This window comes from Peromyscus maniculatus, chromosome 10 (assembly GCF_049852395.1).
Source record: "Peromyscus maniculatus bairdii isolate BWxNUB_F1_BW_parent chromosome 10, HU_Pman_BW_mat_3.1, whole genome shotgun sequence".
Taxonomy (NCBI): domain Eukaryota; kingdom Metazoa; phylum Chordata; class Mammalia; order Rodentia; family Cricetidae; genus Peromyscus; species Peromyscus maniculatus.
The window spans coordinates 3,271,517-3,287,252 of NC_134861.1; the positions used below are offsets into that span (position 1 = coordinate 3,271,517).

At 51.9% G+C, this 15,736-nt stretch overlaps 1 protein-coding gene across 2 annotated transcripts in view; it reads left to right on the plus strand.

The window, feature by feature from the left end:
* Nucleotides 1-11,539, plus strand: part of Htra3 (HtrA serine peptidase 3) — a 29,245-nt gene extending 17,706 nt beyond the window's left edge. The window contains exons 7-9 of one of the 2 annotated variants that reach the window (XM_006985583.4): nt 8,178-8,226; nt 9,511-9,606; nt 10,464-11,539. In XM_006985583.4, coding sequence (XP_006985645.1) covers nt 8,178-8,226; nt 9,511-9,606; nt 10,464-10,629 — 311 coding nt within the window. In that variant the 3' untranslated portion in view covers nt 10,630-11,539. Of the gene's footprint in view, nt 1-1,415; nt 2,068-8,177; nt 8,227-9,510; nt 9,607-10,463 lie in introns of those variants that run through there. The other variant, XM_006985584.4, reaches the window with a different exon arrangement.
* The last annotated feature ends 4,197 nt before the right edge of the window (nt 11,540-15,736 follow it).

The window sequence follows — 15,736 nt, forward strand, 5'->3', positions numbered from 1 at the left end:
CCTAAGCCACATTTACCCCTAGACTAGGTCCTTCCCCATCCCCAAACCAGGAGACCCCAGGGTATCTCACCCCCAGCCTCTCTTAGGGCCTTCCTCTATGCCTCTCACTCAGCTCATGGCCACATCCCCTGCTCCTCCAGACAGTTTCTTCCCAGGTCCCACCATCCAAACTTGGACTCCTGGGACTCTTCTTAGTTGGCAGAAAATAGTGTTTTCTTTCTGCTGTCCTCCTGTCTACCCACCCATCCATCCACCATTCGTCTACCCACACATCCAACCCTCCATCTATGAATTCATCTATTTACCCATTCCCCAATCTACCCATTCATCTGTGTGCCAGTCCACCCATATTTTCTATTTACTGTTTCTTCCATTCATCCATTTACCTATTTATTCACTTGCCTACCCACTCAGCTATTTACCACCAATTCATCCACCCATCCATCAACCTATCACCACTCTACCCACTAATCTATACATTCATTTGCCTGCCCATTCATCTTCCCATCTATCCATCCATCAATTTGTACATTCACCCACTCATTCATTTATTCATCCATTCATTCAGCCAGCGAGCCATTTACTATCTACTCACTTGTTCATTTATTTATCCATACATCCATTCATCTCTGTCCACCTACCTTCCCATTCACTCATTCACCCATCCACCAGTCTACCCATTCATCTGTCCATCATTATATTCATTTATCCATCTATCCACATGTCCACTCACTCTTCTGTTCCCCCAATCTGCTCACACATCTACCCATTCATTAATTTAACCATTCATCCTCTTACCCTTCCTTCTATCTACTCATCTACTCGTACACACACCCAGTCATTCATCCATTCTCTCACACATCCACCCATCCATTCATGCATCCATCAATTACCCATCTATGGATTCATCCATCCATTCATCCACCTATCCTTCTTCCTCCTATCCATTTATGCTTCCACCCATTCATCTATGTTTCCACCCATTCGTCTACGCATCCCTAAGTACTCTTTTCAGCCTGTACAGTCAGCCTCGTAGGGTATCTTCTGTTCCAAGGGAGCAAAGGCCAAGAACCCAATCCTTGGGAGTCACCTCCTGTCAGCCCCTATCCCCTCACTCCAGTCGAAACAGGCATTTCTGGTCCCTCTTGCCCTTCTGGGTGGCCATCTGCATCCCTCTAGGAAGAGGACTTGCCAAAGACAAAGCAGCTTTCCAAGTGAGAGCATGCTAATCTTTTTAGTTAGTGATCATGGCCACTGTCCAGAAAAGGGCCCCACTCCTGATGTCAGGCTCCTGGTGGCCCTTACCTTCCCATTTTCAGCCCAGTGGGCTGCCAATTGCTGTATCTTCCACCCCAGCTCCTGCTGCCCATACCCTCTCACACTGCCTCCCTATCTCCCCCTCGGCCTCTCACCAGCACTGCACTGAGAGCAGGGGCCTTCCTCCTGCCTGCCCCTCCCTTTGCGGCCCTGCGAGCCACACACACACGGACCCCAGTACAGCAGAGACTGCTCCCATGGAGAACTGCAATTGAGGAGCCTCGTTCTGTTCCGAGTGGCCCCGTGTGAAGATGACAGGAACAGACAGAGCACCTCTGGTGAACAGTGGGAACTAGCCACCTCTTCCCTCTGCTGCTAGGAAGCTCAGAACTAGCCCAGGGTCCCACCTTTGCTCCGTTGGTAGCCTTGGCCCTTCCTCTAGTGACCAGGACTTTCCAGTTTATCCTATTTATGGGATCAGAGCTCCATCCACACAGACTGGCCTGTGGGTGAATGTGGTGCTGGACATGGCCCAGTGGCCTCCTGTCCCCTTGTTCCCACTCCCACTCTCAGATAAGAACTCACTGGGGCCAGATCTGCTCCTCTGTTGGAGAGCGATTGTCCTAGTCACAAGTGTCCCAGTCACTTATTCTGGGGAAATGCTCACCCCATCCCTACCTAAGGACAGTGCCTACCACCTGAGGGTCTGACAAGGCTTAGCTAAGTGGAGTCTGTTGATTTAAAGTCCTTCTGAAATTTGTGCTTATTTATGCTTTTCCTTTTTGAAATAAAAACATTGGATGACCTGAACCCAGTTAATCTAAGTTCTTTAACACATTACTTTTACTAAATCAGGGAAGCATCAAGTACATCTCTTTTCTCATCCAGGGTTTAGTGCAGGGGCCTCTGGGGGTTTTCAGACTCCTGAGTGACCAGAGCAGTACTGTTCAGGGGAGCTGTCCCCTTGGCTGTGAGCCAGGAGCTTTAGGGTGACAGGAGAGGCAGGCAGTGGGCAAAGCACACCATTACCTCCTCAGGTCACAGATTCCCTTTGGGGAGCTCCCATGTTTGGAGTCCAGATGGGGAGGTGGGTGGGCCTAGGAAGTACATGGGATCTGCCACAGAAGCAGGGCCTGGAGAGGAGCTTGGGCTGGGCCCTGAGCCACTGGCAGCATAGCAATCTTGCTGTGCTTCTCTGCATCCTTCCGGGGACAGCTCTGGGAACCTTGACAACTGTGGATGGGCTAGCCTTGGACCCAGAGGTCTGTCCTAACCTCAGCTCCTTCCCAAGGCTGGGCAGTCACAGCAAGTGTATGACTGGCTGAGCTGCCCTGCCTGCTCATAAGTGTGCACACTGCCCTCTGAGCCTTCCCTCTAGTGGGGAGGGAAACCTAGCGGACCTTGGAATGATATGACTTCTGAATGATGGGCCTGGGTAGGAAAAATGGGGAGCAGAGGAGCTCAGGAGATGGATAGTCCCACATTCCTGGAAGCCAGTCTGTGGGGTGGTACTGAGGAGACTTTCAGAGCAGGGGACCGACATGGGCTAGGTATTGTGGGGCCTTGGGGAAGGAGTAATGGTAAGTAGGGCACATTGGCTGTTGGGCGGGGGTCAGTGACTGAGAGGAAGCAAAGAGACGTCAGGGCATAGCCACCTTCTCACGGTTGAGTCAGGCTTCGTTTGAAGGTTTACCAAACAAGACACCAGTTTACCAAAAGTCAAGAGGCGGTATAGGAGCCAGGGAGAGGCTTATGTGCTGAAGGGGAGGGGACCAAATGCTGAGGAGCTGTCATTGACAGCTGGCTGGGTTTCTGTCCCCGACCTGGGAGAAATCACAGACCAGCCAAGGGCAGCTCCCGTATCGATATTCCTGAGACACGGGGGCTCACACTGGACCTCTAACGTTCCAAGAATTACATCTCTGCAGAGCACGGGGTGTGGAGACCCTCCGCTCCTCAACTCTCCTCGCCGCCGCTCTCCCTGTCTAGAGACTGAATCTCTGCACCCTCATTGAGCTCTTCATGGTCTTTCAGTCTATAGCATTGTTTCTTGGCCATTTTCTTTCAGAGTCTTCCTCTGTTGATCTCTGGAACTCTCCAGAGCTTCAGGTGTCAGGGTCTGTACCTCTTTGGTGGCTCTCTGGAACTCTCAGCTCCCTTTGGGGCCACAGCTCTGAGCTTCGGGTGTCAGGGTCTATAGCTCTCGGTGGCTCTCTGGAACTCTCCTTGCTGCTGCCAACCGGGCTGGGAGCTTGGGTTTTTTTTTTTTTTTTTTTCTGCTTTTTGTGCAACCAGTTCACAAAAGATCAGAAGCAGGCAAAAGACCAGTCAGTAAGAAGCCTTTATAGGGGCTGAGGGATGTGTCCTTATATAGCTAGAAAGAGCATGGTAGGATTCTACCAATCACAGTACGGCTTCCTGTCCACCAATCACAAGTCTCTCATGAGCGCAGCCGCTTTTCTGCTCATCACAAGCGGCTTGTGATGGACAGCTCCCGCCATCGCCACCAGGGAGGTGCCACCCCACCCCACCCCTGAACTTGTTGAAGGCTGCTGCTGCCAGGGTTGTGTGGAGGTCACCAAGGTTTCTCCAGGCTGGAGTGAGGCATCCCAGAACTGTCTGGAGCTGGACTGGCGGGAGTGAGACTTCCTCCTGGCTCCAGAGGCAGCTGTGGTGGCCGAGGTTCTTGCAGCTGGAGTGGAGGCCCCCTGCCCCCACCCCCAAGGACTCTGGGGTGTGCACAACCATCATACGGGCTGCCAAAGAAGGCTTTGCTTGGCTTATAGCCCCTGTTCAAGGCTGTGGAGCGTAAGGGCCTGTCCGCGGTCATTCCAGCGACCGAATGACCTTCTCCTAAATGCTTACCCTATTTAAAGAAGGAAGAATCATTAAGATCTGCTTACACTAAGGAACCCCTATGGGAATAATGTCATCTGTGACTCCTGCCTACCCTTAGGGGTGGGCACCCTCCACCCTGTCTCAGAATGTGTGAAGCCCCTGGCTTGACCTTTGCCCTTGACACTGTTTGGAGGGTGTGTGTGCGCGACGATGACCAGAATGGCTTAGTGGTTCATACCATAGCCACTGCTCTCTAGGTCCAGGACATTCTCGGGTACCCAGCTGTCTCAGCCCTTTAAGGTAACCCCCCCCCCTTTCTCTATCTTAGGATTCTGTTGGTGATGCTCACTAAAGTGGGGGATACTTGGGGGGGGGGCAAAGTGAAGATTCCCACCAGTGCTCCCCTCTTTCCAGTTGGGCTGCACGTGACTTACGGAAGTGATTTTTCCCACAGAGACTGGGCAGGATGGAAGGCTGACAGATACAATTGCCCCAGCCTTAGAGTCAACAGAGCCCCGCCCCTGCTCCACACCCCCGGAAAGCTGAAGCTTTGTGCTTTTTAAACGTGGCCTTAGGCTCCAGGCTGAGTGGAGGTGTCAAAGGAGGAGCATCTTGGATACCCAAGCTTGGGCTTCATCCTGTCCTGATGCAGGTTCCTGGGTTTAGGTGGCATCCACAGTGAAGCCCTGTACTCCCCACCTCACCTCCCGGCCTCTTCTTGCGTGAGCTGAATGTACATGTGTTTATGGGACATCACGTGAGTTATCAGAGGCACTGTACTGAAACCCCACCTGCTGATCCCTCAGTTAAGGGCACCCCCTCATCCTCCCTGAGTCCTATGCCCTTCTGCCACCCATCTTCCAGTCCCTAGGCCCTCCCTCCTGGGTAGATCTGCATTGGCCCCACAAATACTCCATCACCCAGCATCACCAGCCACCAGAGCCCAGCTCACTGTGGTGCTACTCCAGCCACACCACAGACGTCAGGCCTCAGAACTCCAGCCGCATGCGCATGCGTCTGTGATTCAGGTGGGATCCAGAGCCTTCCAGCCCTACGCCCCAGGGCATTGTCGCTACTCATTCATCATTTGCTCTGGATAATGGATTATTCCGGCACCATCTTCTCAAAGGACTTTCCTTTTTTCCACCCAAGTGGTTTCCCAACTTTACCACAAACGAAGCTGCTCGCTCTTGTCCCAGTGCCGGGTGGCCTCGTGCCACGTGGCTCTCCCAGGAAGTCCTGAGGTCAGGTGCTCTGAGTCCTCCCACTCGCTGCTCCTCCTCATCTCTGCTCTCTGAGCTCCTTTGTTCCAGAAACAGGTGAGAATCAGCTTTCCGATTGCTATGGAGGAAAATCAAAAGCCTGATGGTATTTCGATTGGAGCCACAATGTGTCTGTCAAAGACTTTGTGGGGGGATTGGCATTTTAACAGTGTTGCACCCTCAGATCCGGGACCACAGCATCTGGCTCTTCTCAGCGTATGTTATACTGAGTATACAGTTTGCTGGCCAATTTCTGATGGCCTGCTACCAGAATCTACAAGCAAATTTGACTTTGGTATGTTGAATGCTTGATAACTCAGGGGTTCTAGTAGTTTCTTAGTAGATTTCACTGGGTTTTCTATTGTAGATGATTGTGTGGTCTATGAATAAAGACAGTCCTTTCATTTTCTATCTGAATGGCCCAACCTCATTCCCCAAGTTGACTAAAATGTTGAATAAAGTTTTTGGGAATGGCCTTCCTTGTCCAGTTCCCACAGAAAAAAAGCATTCAGTCTCATGCCAGTAGGCATACTGCTGGCTAAAGTTTTTATTTTTACTTTTTATCAAGTTGAAAAGCTTCCCTTCTGTTTCTGGATTCTCATAGGCACACAAAGTGAAATTTTGCCCAGTGCTTTCTGTGTGTCTGCTTAGGTCATAGTATGTTCCCCCCTCCCTTTTTAGTGTATAATATAACTCACATTTGCTGATTCATAATTTTTAAGTATTGGGGACTGAATCCAGGTCAAATCCAAGGTAGACAAGTATTCTACCATTGAGTCATATTCCCAGTCCTCTTCTAACTTTATTTTGAGTCAGGGTTCCAGTACATCACCCAGGTTGGCCTTGAACTCGCTTTGTACCTCAAGCAGGTCTTGAACTTGCCACTGTCCTGGCTCAGCCTCTGGAGTAGCTGGGGTGACAGACCTGTACCACTAGGTCAGGCTGATCTTTGAATGTTAAACCATCCTGTGAATTCCTGGACTAAATCTCGAAGCTGTGATGGATTATATATTTGGTGTGTTGGATCTGATTTGCTGTAATCCTTTGGAGCAGTTTTGTCCCTATCAAGATGAGAGGTTGTTGATATAGTTCTGGGTTTGGTCAGGAGACACCAGGGTCACTTTGAGTCCCCTGGAGGCATCTGCAGAACCTGGGCTGTTTCTTCCTTAAACTACTGGTTTCAGCAGCGACATCATCTGGATCTGAACTCTTTGTGGGAAGATTTTTTAACCACTCATCAACTTTTTTGCTAGATGGAGGGCTTCCGGCCATTCATTTCTTCTTGAATGGACATAAGTGTTTGGGGCTTTTCAGACCCTCAGTGGTGGAATGCATGGCCACAAAGCACTGGATAGCTCCTCTAGCAGCCTTGTGAGGTCTGAGGGTCTACAGCGACACCTTGTCTCTCATTCTTGACATCGGTAATGATCTGTCTTTTCCTCATGATCACACTGGGTAAGGATTTATCCATTTTATTGATTTCAGAGGATTGGCTTTGGGTTCATTTCTATCTCTGCTGGGCTGTTTTGTGGCTCTTTGGTTCTTAGTCCTGTCTTCTGCTTCCTTTGAGTTTCATCTGCTACCTTTTTCTTGTTTTTTAAAAGGAACCAGAAGCCACTAGTTTGAGACTTTCCATTTTAAATTTAAAAAAAAATATTATTGGGCTAGAAAGATGGCACAGCAGTTAAAAATAATCACTGATCTTGCAGAGGACCTGGGTTCAGTTCCCAGCACCAACATGGCAGCTGTAACTCCATTTCCAGGGGATCTGATGCCCTCTTTTGGCCTCCATGGGCATTGCATACATGTGATGCACATAATACATACTAAGTACTCATGTATATAAAACAAAAATAAATAAATCTCTTTAAAATTTGTATTATTGCCTCAGAAGGTGGGTGCATGCCATGGCACATATGTAGAGGTTCAGAGGACAACTTTGTGGGGTCAGATCTCTCCTTCCTTCCTTATATGGGTTCTGGGGATCGAGATCAAGTCACCAGGCTTGTACCACAAGCACCTTTACCTGCTGAGCCATCCCGCCTGCCTGAGTCCTTTTCTCCTGACATGGGTGTTTAGCTGTGGTCTTTGCTTCTGAGAACAGCCTCTGTACCCTGGAAGTTTTAGTTAGGAATATTTTCATTGATGTAGTTGAAAATATTCTCTCATTTCTCCTTCTCCTCTCATCTCTGAAAACGGCTTCTTGTCACTTCCTATGCATTTGGGTTCCACAGACTCTTCCTACTGTTGATTTCTGGTTCAATTCCACCATGTCCAGGGAATTTTAGTGAAGTGAAAACTTGAAATGTGTCAAGCCTTGCCTTGGGTTCTGAACCTTTCCAGTGGTTCACTAGAACATCAGGGGGTGGGTGGGAGCAGGGAAGTGGGGGAGGAGAGGTTTGGGGAGGCCCTTGAGAACTGTACCTCACTGTGACCAGTGCTCTCCGGGCATCGTCACATGATGTTGCATGTACAGAGAGGGCAGAGGGAGATGAGTTCCTGCCCCAGTAAGGACACTGGGGCATCAGCGGTGGGGAAGCTGGAGGAGCTGGAGTGAGGAAGGAGCTCAGCTGGGGGCAAAGGTGAAGGGTCAGATGAAGGGTCAGGGGGGACTGAAGCCACCTGCCAGGAGCAGATTAGAGCCAGATATGTCTCAGCTCCAGAGGGCAATCAGAAGGACAGGGTAGGCCCAGGCCCCTGCCCATAAGCAAACTTGCTCCTGGTTTCCCATCCTACTGAGTCTCCTGTAGGTTCCCTTCTCAAGGGCAGTGACCTTGTAGCCTATGTAGCCTAACTGAACCCACTGTGTTCCATTCCCAGACTGGAAGAAGCGCTTCATTGGCATCCGGATGCGGACCATCACACCAAGGTGAATGCCACTGGTGACATCCCTCTGTCCCGTCCTCCCATGAACCCCTTCCATATACTGACCACTATGCCCCGCTGCTGGCAGGTGCTAGAGGGGTCAGACCCACTACCACTGCCTAATGGATTCCTTTTGCTCCTTTACAACTCCATTCAGATGCCCCTTTCCTCCAGGAAGCCTCCAGTAATTAATAAGTAATTAAAACTGGGTGGCTTAAAACAACCAAAATATATTACTTGAGAGTTCTGGAGGCCAGAGACTGAGGTCCCACGGGCCCCACACTCTGAGGTTCCAGGGTGCGCCCTTCCTGTGTCTCCTGACTCCTCCTGGCTGTTGGCACTCCTTCACCCTTGGTGAACCTCAGACTGCCAGTCACTGGATATAAGAGCTGCCCAGATCCATGACTTTATCTCAAGATCCCTGACCAACTAGAGTGGCAAAGACCTTCTTTCCAAACATGGTCATGTTCTGAGGTCCTAGCGGACATTTCTCCATCTCCACAGGCCACTCATGTAGAAGAGCCCCCCCTCTTTGTACACCCCACTCTCCTTTATCACTGTGGTGCCCCACAGTGTCGGAATGGCCTGTCAGGCCTCCCCCCCCCCCCCCGCCCCCCGCTGCCTGCCACTTTGACTGTGAGTTCTAAGGAGATGGCTGTGTTCCCACCCACCTCTTGGCTCTGTCTGGCCCTGGTAGAGGTTCAGAACAGGGCAGCTGCCTGGAAATACAGGATGAAAGTGATAAAGAAGGGAGTTGGGGAGGAGGGATGGGGGGAAGTCCAGCCCAGGGTATTGGAAGAAGCCGCACTACATTGTGAAGTGCTGGGGCTAACTCGGGGATATCCACCAACCACCCCAACTCACGCTTCCTGCTTCAGTAGCTGTCAGTCTAGGGAGCAAACTGTAAACGATCTACACCTACGACCAGTATACCAACTCATCTTTTAATTGTCTGCTTCCCCAACCACCCGTCCACTTATCATCTGTCCAGCCTTCGCCGTCCACTCCATGAATGAATCATTCCCCACCTTTCCACCCAGAGCCTTCTGTCCATCCACCCACCCATCTGCACTTCCTCTGCCACCCTTTAGATCCTGTCCTCCCATCTAGCTGTCCCCTTTCCACACTCGAAGCCAGTTGTGGCCACTAAACAGCCCCAGCTCATGGGGCTCAGGGTGCTCCGAGAGCCCACAGGAGACTGTCTGGCTTGGGTAGTGGCAGAAAGGGGGCAGCCACATGCCAGGGAGCTGGGCTGGGGACAGAGGCTGACACAAAACTGCCTTTCCAGTTTGGTGGAGGAACTGAAGGCCGCCAACCCAGACTTTCCAGCGGTCAGCAGCGGGATATATGTGCAAGAGGTCGTTCCCAACTCACCTTCTCAGAGGTATGCTCGGCCAGCAGAGGCAACGCTCAGACATGGGGGAGGTGTGTGCTGGGGCCTGGGCTGGGCCTCCTCACCGACCTTAGGTGACCTGCAAGTTCCTGGCAAGGAGCTGTGGAGTTTGGCCTCTCTGCTGAGCCATGGGAGGGATGAACTGTCCCTGAGAGCATTGGCCACGCCTGTCCTTGGAGCAGAGGGATCTTTCCTTTGCGAAGCAGAGGCTGAAGAGTCTCTGCTTGGGCCAAAAGCTGTCTCCAAGCCTCCCTCTCTCCAGAAGGAGCTGGGGCCTCAGTTTTCATATCTGTAGAAAGGACATGGTTCTACAGAGTCCCTATCCCAGAGTCTGTCCTGGCAAAATGAGATAAAGTCTTTGTTTTTTAAGAACTACAGAAATGTTAGGTACAGACCTGTTATGGTGGCACAAGCCTGTATGTACCCTCAGTATTTTGGAGAGAGACTCAGAAGGATTGGGAATTCAAAGCCAGCCTCAGCTAGATAGAAAGCCAGCCTAAGCCACATGGGCCCCTGTCTCCAAAAAACCAAAATCCAAACAAACAAAGCAATGTTAAGTGTTGGGACACCATGAGTTGAGGCTGTGTGTCCCATATGATCATGTCCTGGCATCCTGGCTTCTACCTCATCCATGCCATGATGGGTAGGTCATATCAGTGGCTTTGAACTGTGGCTCTTGGATCTGGGGGGCCCCATTGGAAAGTAGCCTGCTGTGGGGAGGTGGGCCTACTCCTCCTTCTGGAGTTTGAACATCACTGGCCTGGTGATGCCACTAGCTTTCCATTGGTGTGTTATTTCTCAAAATTATTTTGTATGTGCATGCTGAGGGTCTTTCTCCTGGTTGGCAGAGGAGGCATCCAAGATGGCGACATCATCGTCAAAGTCAATGGACGCCCCTTGGTGGACTCCAGTGAGCTGCAGGAGGCAGTCCTGAATGAGTCTCCACTCCTGTTGGAGGTGCAGCGGGGGAACGATGACCTCCTCTTCAGCATCGCACCTGAGGTGGTGATGTGAGGCTACCTTCCTCCAGTGCCATGCCAAAGCCTACAGAAGGCGGAGTCCCAACCTTCATGAGATCAGGATGAAGCACTGCTCACCTCAGCACCTCAGCAGGGTCAGCAGGCTCCTCTGTGCATCCAGGGCTGAGTCCAAGACTGGGCCTAACCAGAAGTCTGTATCTCAGCCTCGACTCTGAATTCCAGTTCCAATGGAGGAAGCACAGTGTCCCCTGGACCAAATGCTCCTGGTGTCATCTTCTGAGTTCTCTGAATTTAGAAGCTCCTAGAAACTTCCCTGGAAGTCTGCCCTTCCCTCAGCTTCCAGCCTCTCCCCTCAGGAAGGCCCGCCTGCCTGCCTCCCATCCCACCTCCCTTACATCCCAGTGCCTAGACCTCTCCCCTCACAAGTGCTTTCCTGACCCCATCTGGTTTCCATCTGCCTCAGCACCCCCTCATGGTAAGACAGGGGCTGCTTGCCCTGCCACCCGGCATCCCTGGTGGGGGGGCAGGCCCTACAGCTGTCCCCTGGAGAATCCAGGGTTTTGACCCGGAGCAGGTAAATGCCCCTCACTGCTGAGCCGAGCCCTGTGCTGGCCCAGGCAGCCGGGAAGCAGAGTGTCATGATCACACAGTCTCCGATCCTGAGAGCTCACTCTCCCAAGGTGACCATGGGGTGGCCAAAGGGGGAGCTGGCACCTGCCTGAGGTGCAAGGACTGAGCCACTTCACCTCTGCACGCAGTTCTGGGTGCGCCAGCCATCTCTGAAGACTGCCGCCCAGCAGCCAGCAGGCTCCCAAGGGCAGGCATCTTGGTTCTCCCTAGTGTTTCAAGTGTATTTGTGAGCTTTGCTGTAAAATCGCCCCCACTCCCCGGGCTGCTTGTACTGTATGTTTCTCTACTGTACAAAATTAAAGTTTACAAGCACATGACTGTCAGCCAGAGAGGTGTTTGCACACACACACACACACACACACACACACACACACACACACACACACACACACACACCCCGGCCGGGGTCTTCCTGGGGCTCCACACCGATCTGAGACCTGTAAGCGGCCTTTCCAGGTTTATGCAGTGTCAACCAGAGTGGCATCAGGGCCGCCTGATGCTCTGGGCAGCCTTACATGGGGCCTCTGGGGACTGTGCCTTCGCATCCAGCTTTGGGGTTTTACCTTTCCCTCCTCACACTACCCAGCTGCTGGCCGCTGTGGCAAACAACAGCGGTTAGAAGGGCACGTGGCCCCCAGCGAGTACCCAAGCCCTTCCATGCATACTTGGCCATGTGGCTGAGCTCTGTCTCTGCTCTCCTCTCCTTTTTCTTTCTGTTCACAAATACTACCCATAGCCCACAGTGGCTGGGAGCAGACATTTTCCAAGAGGAGATTCTCAGAAGAGCTTGGTGTAGGGCTGTGGGGCAGGAGACCCACCACCATGCTGCTCTGTACCATAGAGTTCAGAAGGATCTGGAACCTTCTAGCTCAACCTGCACACAAGGGCAGGGTCTGCACAGCTGTATGACTCAGGCTGCTTCATTAGCACAAACTGCAGGCCTTTTGAGTCACCCACTCTAGGGCTCTTGTTCCCCAGACTCAGACATCCGGAGCAGCATCAGTGTCTTGTCCTGGGACCCCCTGGAGACAGATGTCCTCATTTTTGTCAGCTGTGGAGGCTGGCTGGCTATGTGCTGTGTGACTAACTAGAAGGGAAGGTGGGGGGGTCTACTTCTGTGCCCAGGCAGAAAGGACTAGAAAGGGGCAACAAGTAACATTGTAAGGAGAGCAGCTGCTGACCCACTTGCCACCCTCTCGGCTTTGAGACACAGGCACAGGTTACCACAGCATGGCTGTACCAACATTTTCCAACCCCTTGCTATATCCTGCCTTAGTCACCCATTGGCTACCCGCCTCTGTCCACCCCTTGTCCCAGTACATCCAGCACTAGCATCTTCTGAGAGACCAGACCTGGCTTCACAGCCGGGTACAGTCCACGCAGTGTCTGCTCCTCCCGGCATGCCTGTCTCTTGGCTCCCACGTTGCTGGACCAAACCCAGAAGGGCCTGCTTGCGTCTGTGGAGACCCTGACATGAAGACACCACAGGTCACCATAAACATCTCAGACCCTGTGTTCTGCTGTTCATACCATGTGTCCACCATGTGTTCACATGGTGGACAGAAGTGCGACTTCCCTCAATGTCCATTCCCACCCGCACTGGGGCAGGCTTTGGCACCCCAGATGAGTCCTCCTTCCTAGGCCCTGACCACCTTCTCTCAGACACCAATTCAGCCAAACTGTACTGTCCTGGGTCTGTCTGGAACCCTATTGGCTCTAGCAATGGGACCCCACAAGCCCCCTTGGGCCTCCCAAAAGCCTGACCCAGTACAAGGTGGTGTGGATACCTCAGTTTCCCCAGCTGTAAAATGAAATTAATACTATTGCCCTGAATGAAAAGGCACACAGGGGTGTCTGGGCTCCAAAGTGCCCCCCAACTGTCTCCTCTCTTCCTGTTCCTACCCGACTGCTCTCTTCTCTGGTCTCTGGTTGACTTTATATGAAATGGGAGGCTGAAGGTGGAGTTTCTGAGCTGACTATCTGGATTCTGACCCACTGGCCTTCAGCTCTGAGCTATGGTATTCAGTGAGGTCATGGTCACACAACTCACACCCTCAGAGATGGCCAGGAACTCTTAGAGAGGGCTCACCAAATGCCGGGGTCCAGTCCCCCACGCTCCAGGGCCTTGTGTGGGTGGCCATAGCAACCCCTTCCTCTCCCAGCCTTGGAGTGGTCCCTGACTCCTCCCAGCCAAATGGGCTGACCCTCAGCTGCTCAGCCAGCTGCAGTCTGTGAAAAACAACTTTTCCAGAGTCAGCCAGCTGCCGCCAGAGCATTGTGCAACTCTTTGGGTTCCCATGAAGCCCCAAGAGCTAAGTTCCTACCCACCCTCCGTCGTGTGTCCCATGAGACTATAAACAGGGGTGTTCACAAGGCTACCCCATTGCAACTCGGAACTCCATTCACAAACAGACTAATCAGCATGGGGCCCTGCCTTTCAATACCCTGATGGATATGGGGGAACTGAGGCCCTGAGAGGAAAAGGATTGTTCCAGGTCATACATGAACAGATGGCTGATGTCCGGGTGACCTGGCCAGGTTCTACTCATCCCCAGGTGGTTACCACTGAAGCAGCTGCCACAGGACAAACTACTCAGTAAGGAGCACAGGGTGACCTTGTACCAGACCCTCAGGACTCATCATGTCCTTCCTGCCACGGGTGACCAAGACCCAGCTGAGGGAAGTAGGGGCCTTGGGCTGTGCCCCCCACCCCGACCCCAACCTGAGCAGTGCACAGTTACCACCCAGTCACCGGCTCTCTGTCTTGCCTGCTGCCACCGCCCTTTCCCACACAGACCAGGGCTCTTGGTCTTCAGGCCAGCCTGGAGCCTTCAGTTGCTTTTTCCCAGTCCTGGCCTTTGTCCAGTGAGTCCCCTGACTAAAACCTCCCAGGCCCTGGGAGTGGGACAAAGACATTTAGTGACAATCCTCTCAAGTCCATCTTCCAATGTGGCCACACTGAAGAAATCCCCCTTTTCTGTTTACCATCATAACTTTGAATTGACTTATCGGTGATGGGTGGCTGAACCAAGCCTGGGGTACAAGCTGTGACCCACACATTCAATAACACCAGCGCTAACGCAGCTGTGAAGACAGCGCCCCGTGTGCTCCTCAGCAGTGCTGACCAGCAGCTTCGATCTCCGGAGGGGACCAGGATTTCTTGTCGGACTCTCGATGCCTGTGTCTGACATGCAAGGGATGCAGACTTTGCCCCCAAACCCAGTGTTCTTCTGGAACTCCATGAATCCATCTGCCTAGCATTCTGAGAATGCTCGGGCATTTCCCCTGTCAGATTGCCTGTCGCCAGAGTCTAACCCGCCTTAGATGGTCCCCAACCCCTTTTATTAGGATAGGTATGCAAGGAACCATCAGTGGCTTTCATATTTCTTTAGAGGTTATTTAAAAGGGGGAGAAAGAGCTGGGCAGTGGTGGTGCACACCTTTAATCCCAGCTCTCAGGAGGCAGAGCCAGGCAGATCTCTGTGAGTTCAAGGCTAAGCCTGGTGTACAGAGCAAGATCCAGGACAGGCACCAAAACTACACAGAGAAACCCTGTCTCGAAAAACCAAAAAAAAAAAAAAAAAAAAGAGGATGACTGGAGTTTAAACTCTGGGACCCATTCAGTGGAATGGGACAACTGACTCCTACAAGTTGTCTCTGACCGCCATATAACTGTCATGGCATGTGTGCTCAACATCACACACACACACACACACACACACACACACACACACACACACACACCATGTACAGACACACAGCTGTGCACACACACACATCTACTTATGCTATGTCCCTAATACATCCACGTATGCAGAGCCACACACCATGCAGAGCTGGGAGCACCAGAGACCCAGCCCACACAGGTGCGTAGAGACCTCTGTTGATTTCTGGACATCGACTAATGGGCTGTTCTTGAATTTTCTTTGTAGCAGCTGACAGATTCCCTGACGGAGTCACAAAAACCACTTCCTGGAAACAGCACAGGCATCCATGGCAGATGGCTGGAAAAACAAGTCCTGACCAGGCACCAGGCGCACGATGTGCTCACCCTGTCAGGGTTCGACTGTGAAATGTCCCCCACATGCTTGTGTTTGATGTTGAGTCCCCAGCTGGTGGTGCTACTTTGGAAGGTGGTGCCTTGCTGGAGAAAGTAGGTATCGGGGCCAGGTCCTTGGTACTCAGCTCTTGGCCTCTCCCTGTCTCTGTCTGTCTGTCTCTGCCTCTCTCTTTCTCTCTCTCTTTCATCCTCCTCTCCTTCTCCCCAGCCCTTCCTTCCCCCTGCCAAGAGGTGACCACATGCTCCTAGCAAGTACTTTGGAATGTCACTGAACATTGCTTTTAAAATGGTGAACATAAGACATTTTATGTTATGTGTGTGTGGTTGGGTTTTTTGTTTGTTTGGTGGGTTTTGGTTTTGGTTTTTCGAGACAGGGTTTTTCTTCATGTAGTCCTGGCTGTCCTGGAACTCATTCTGTAGACCAGGCTGGCATCGAACTCAGAGATCCGCTT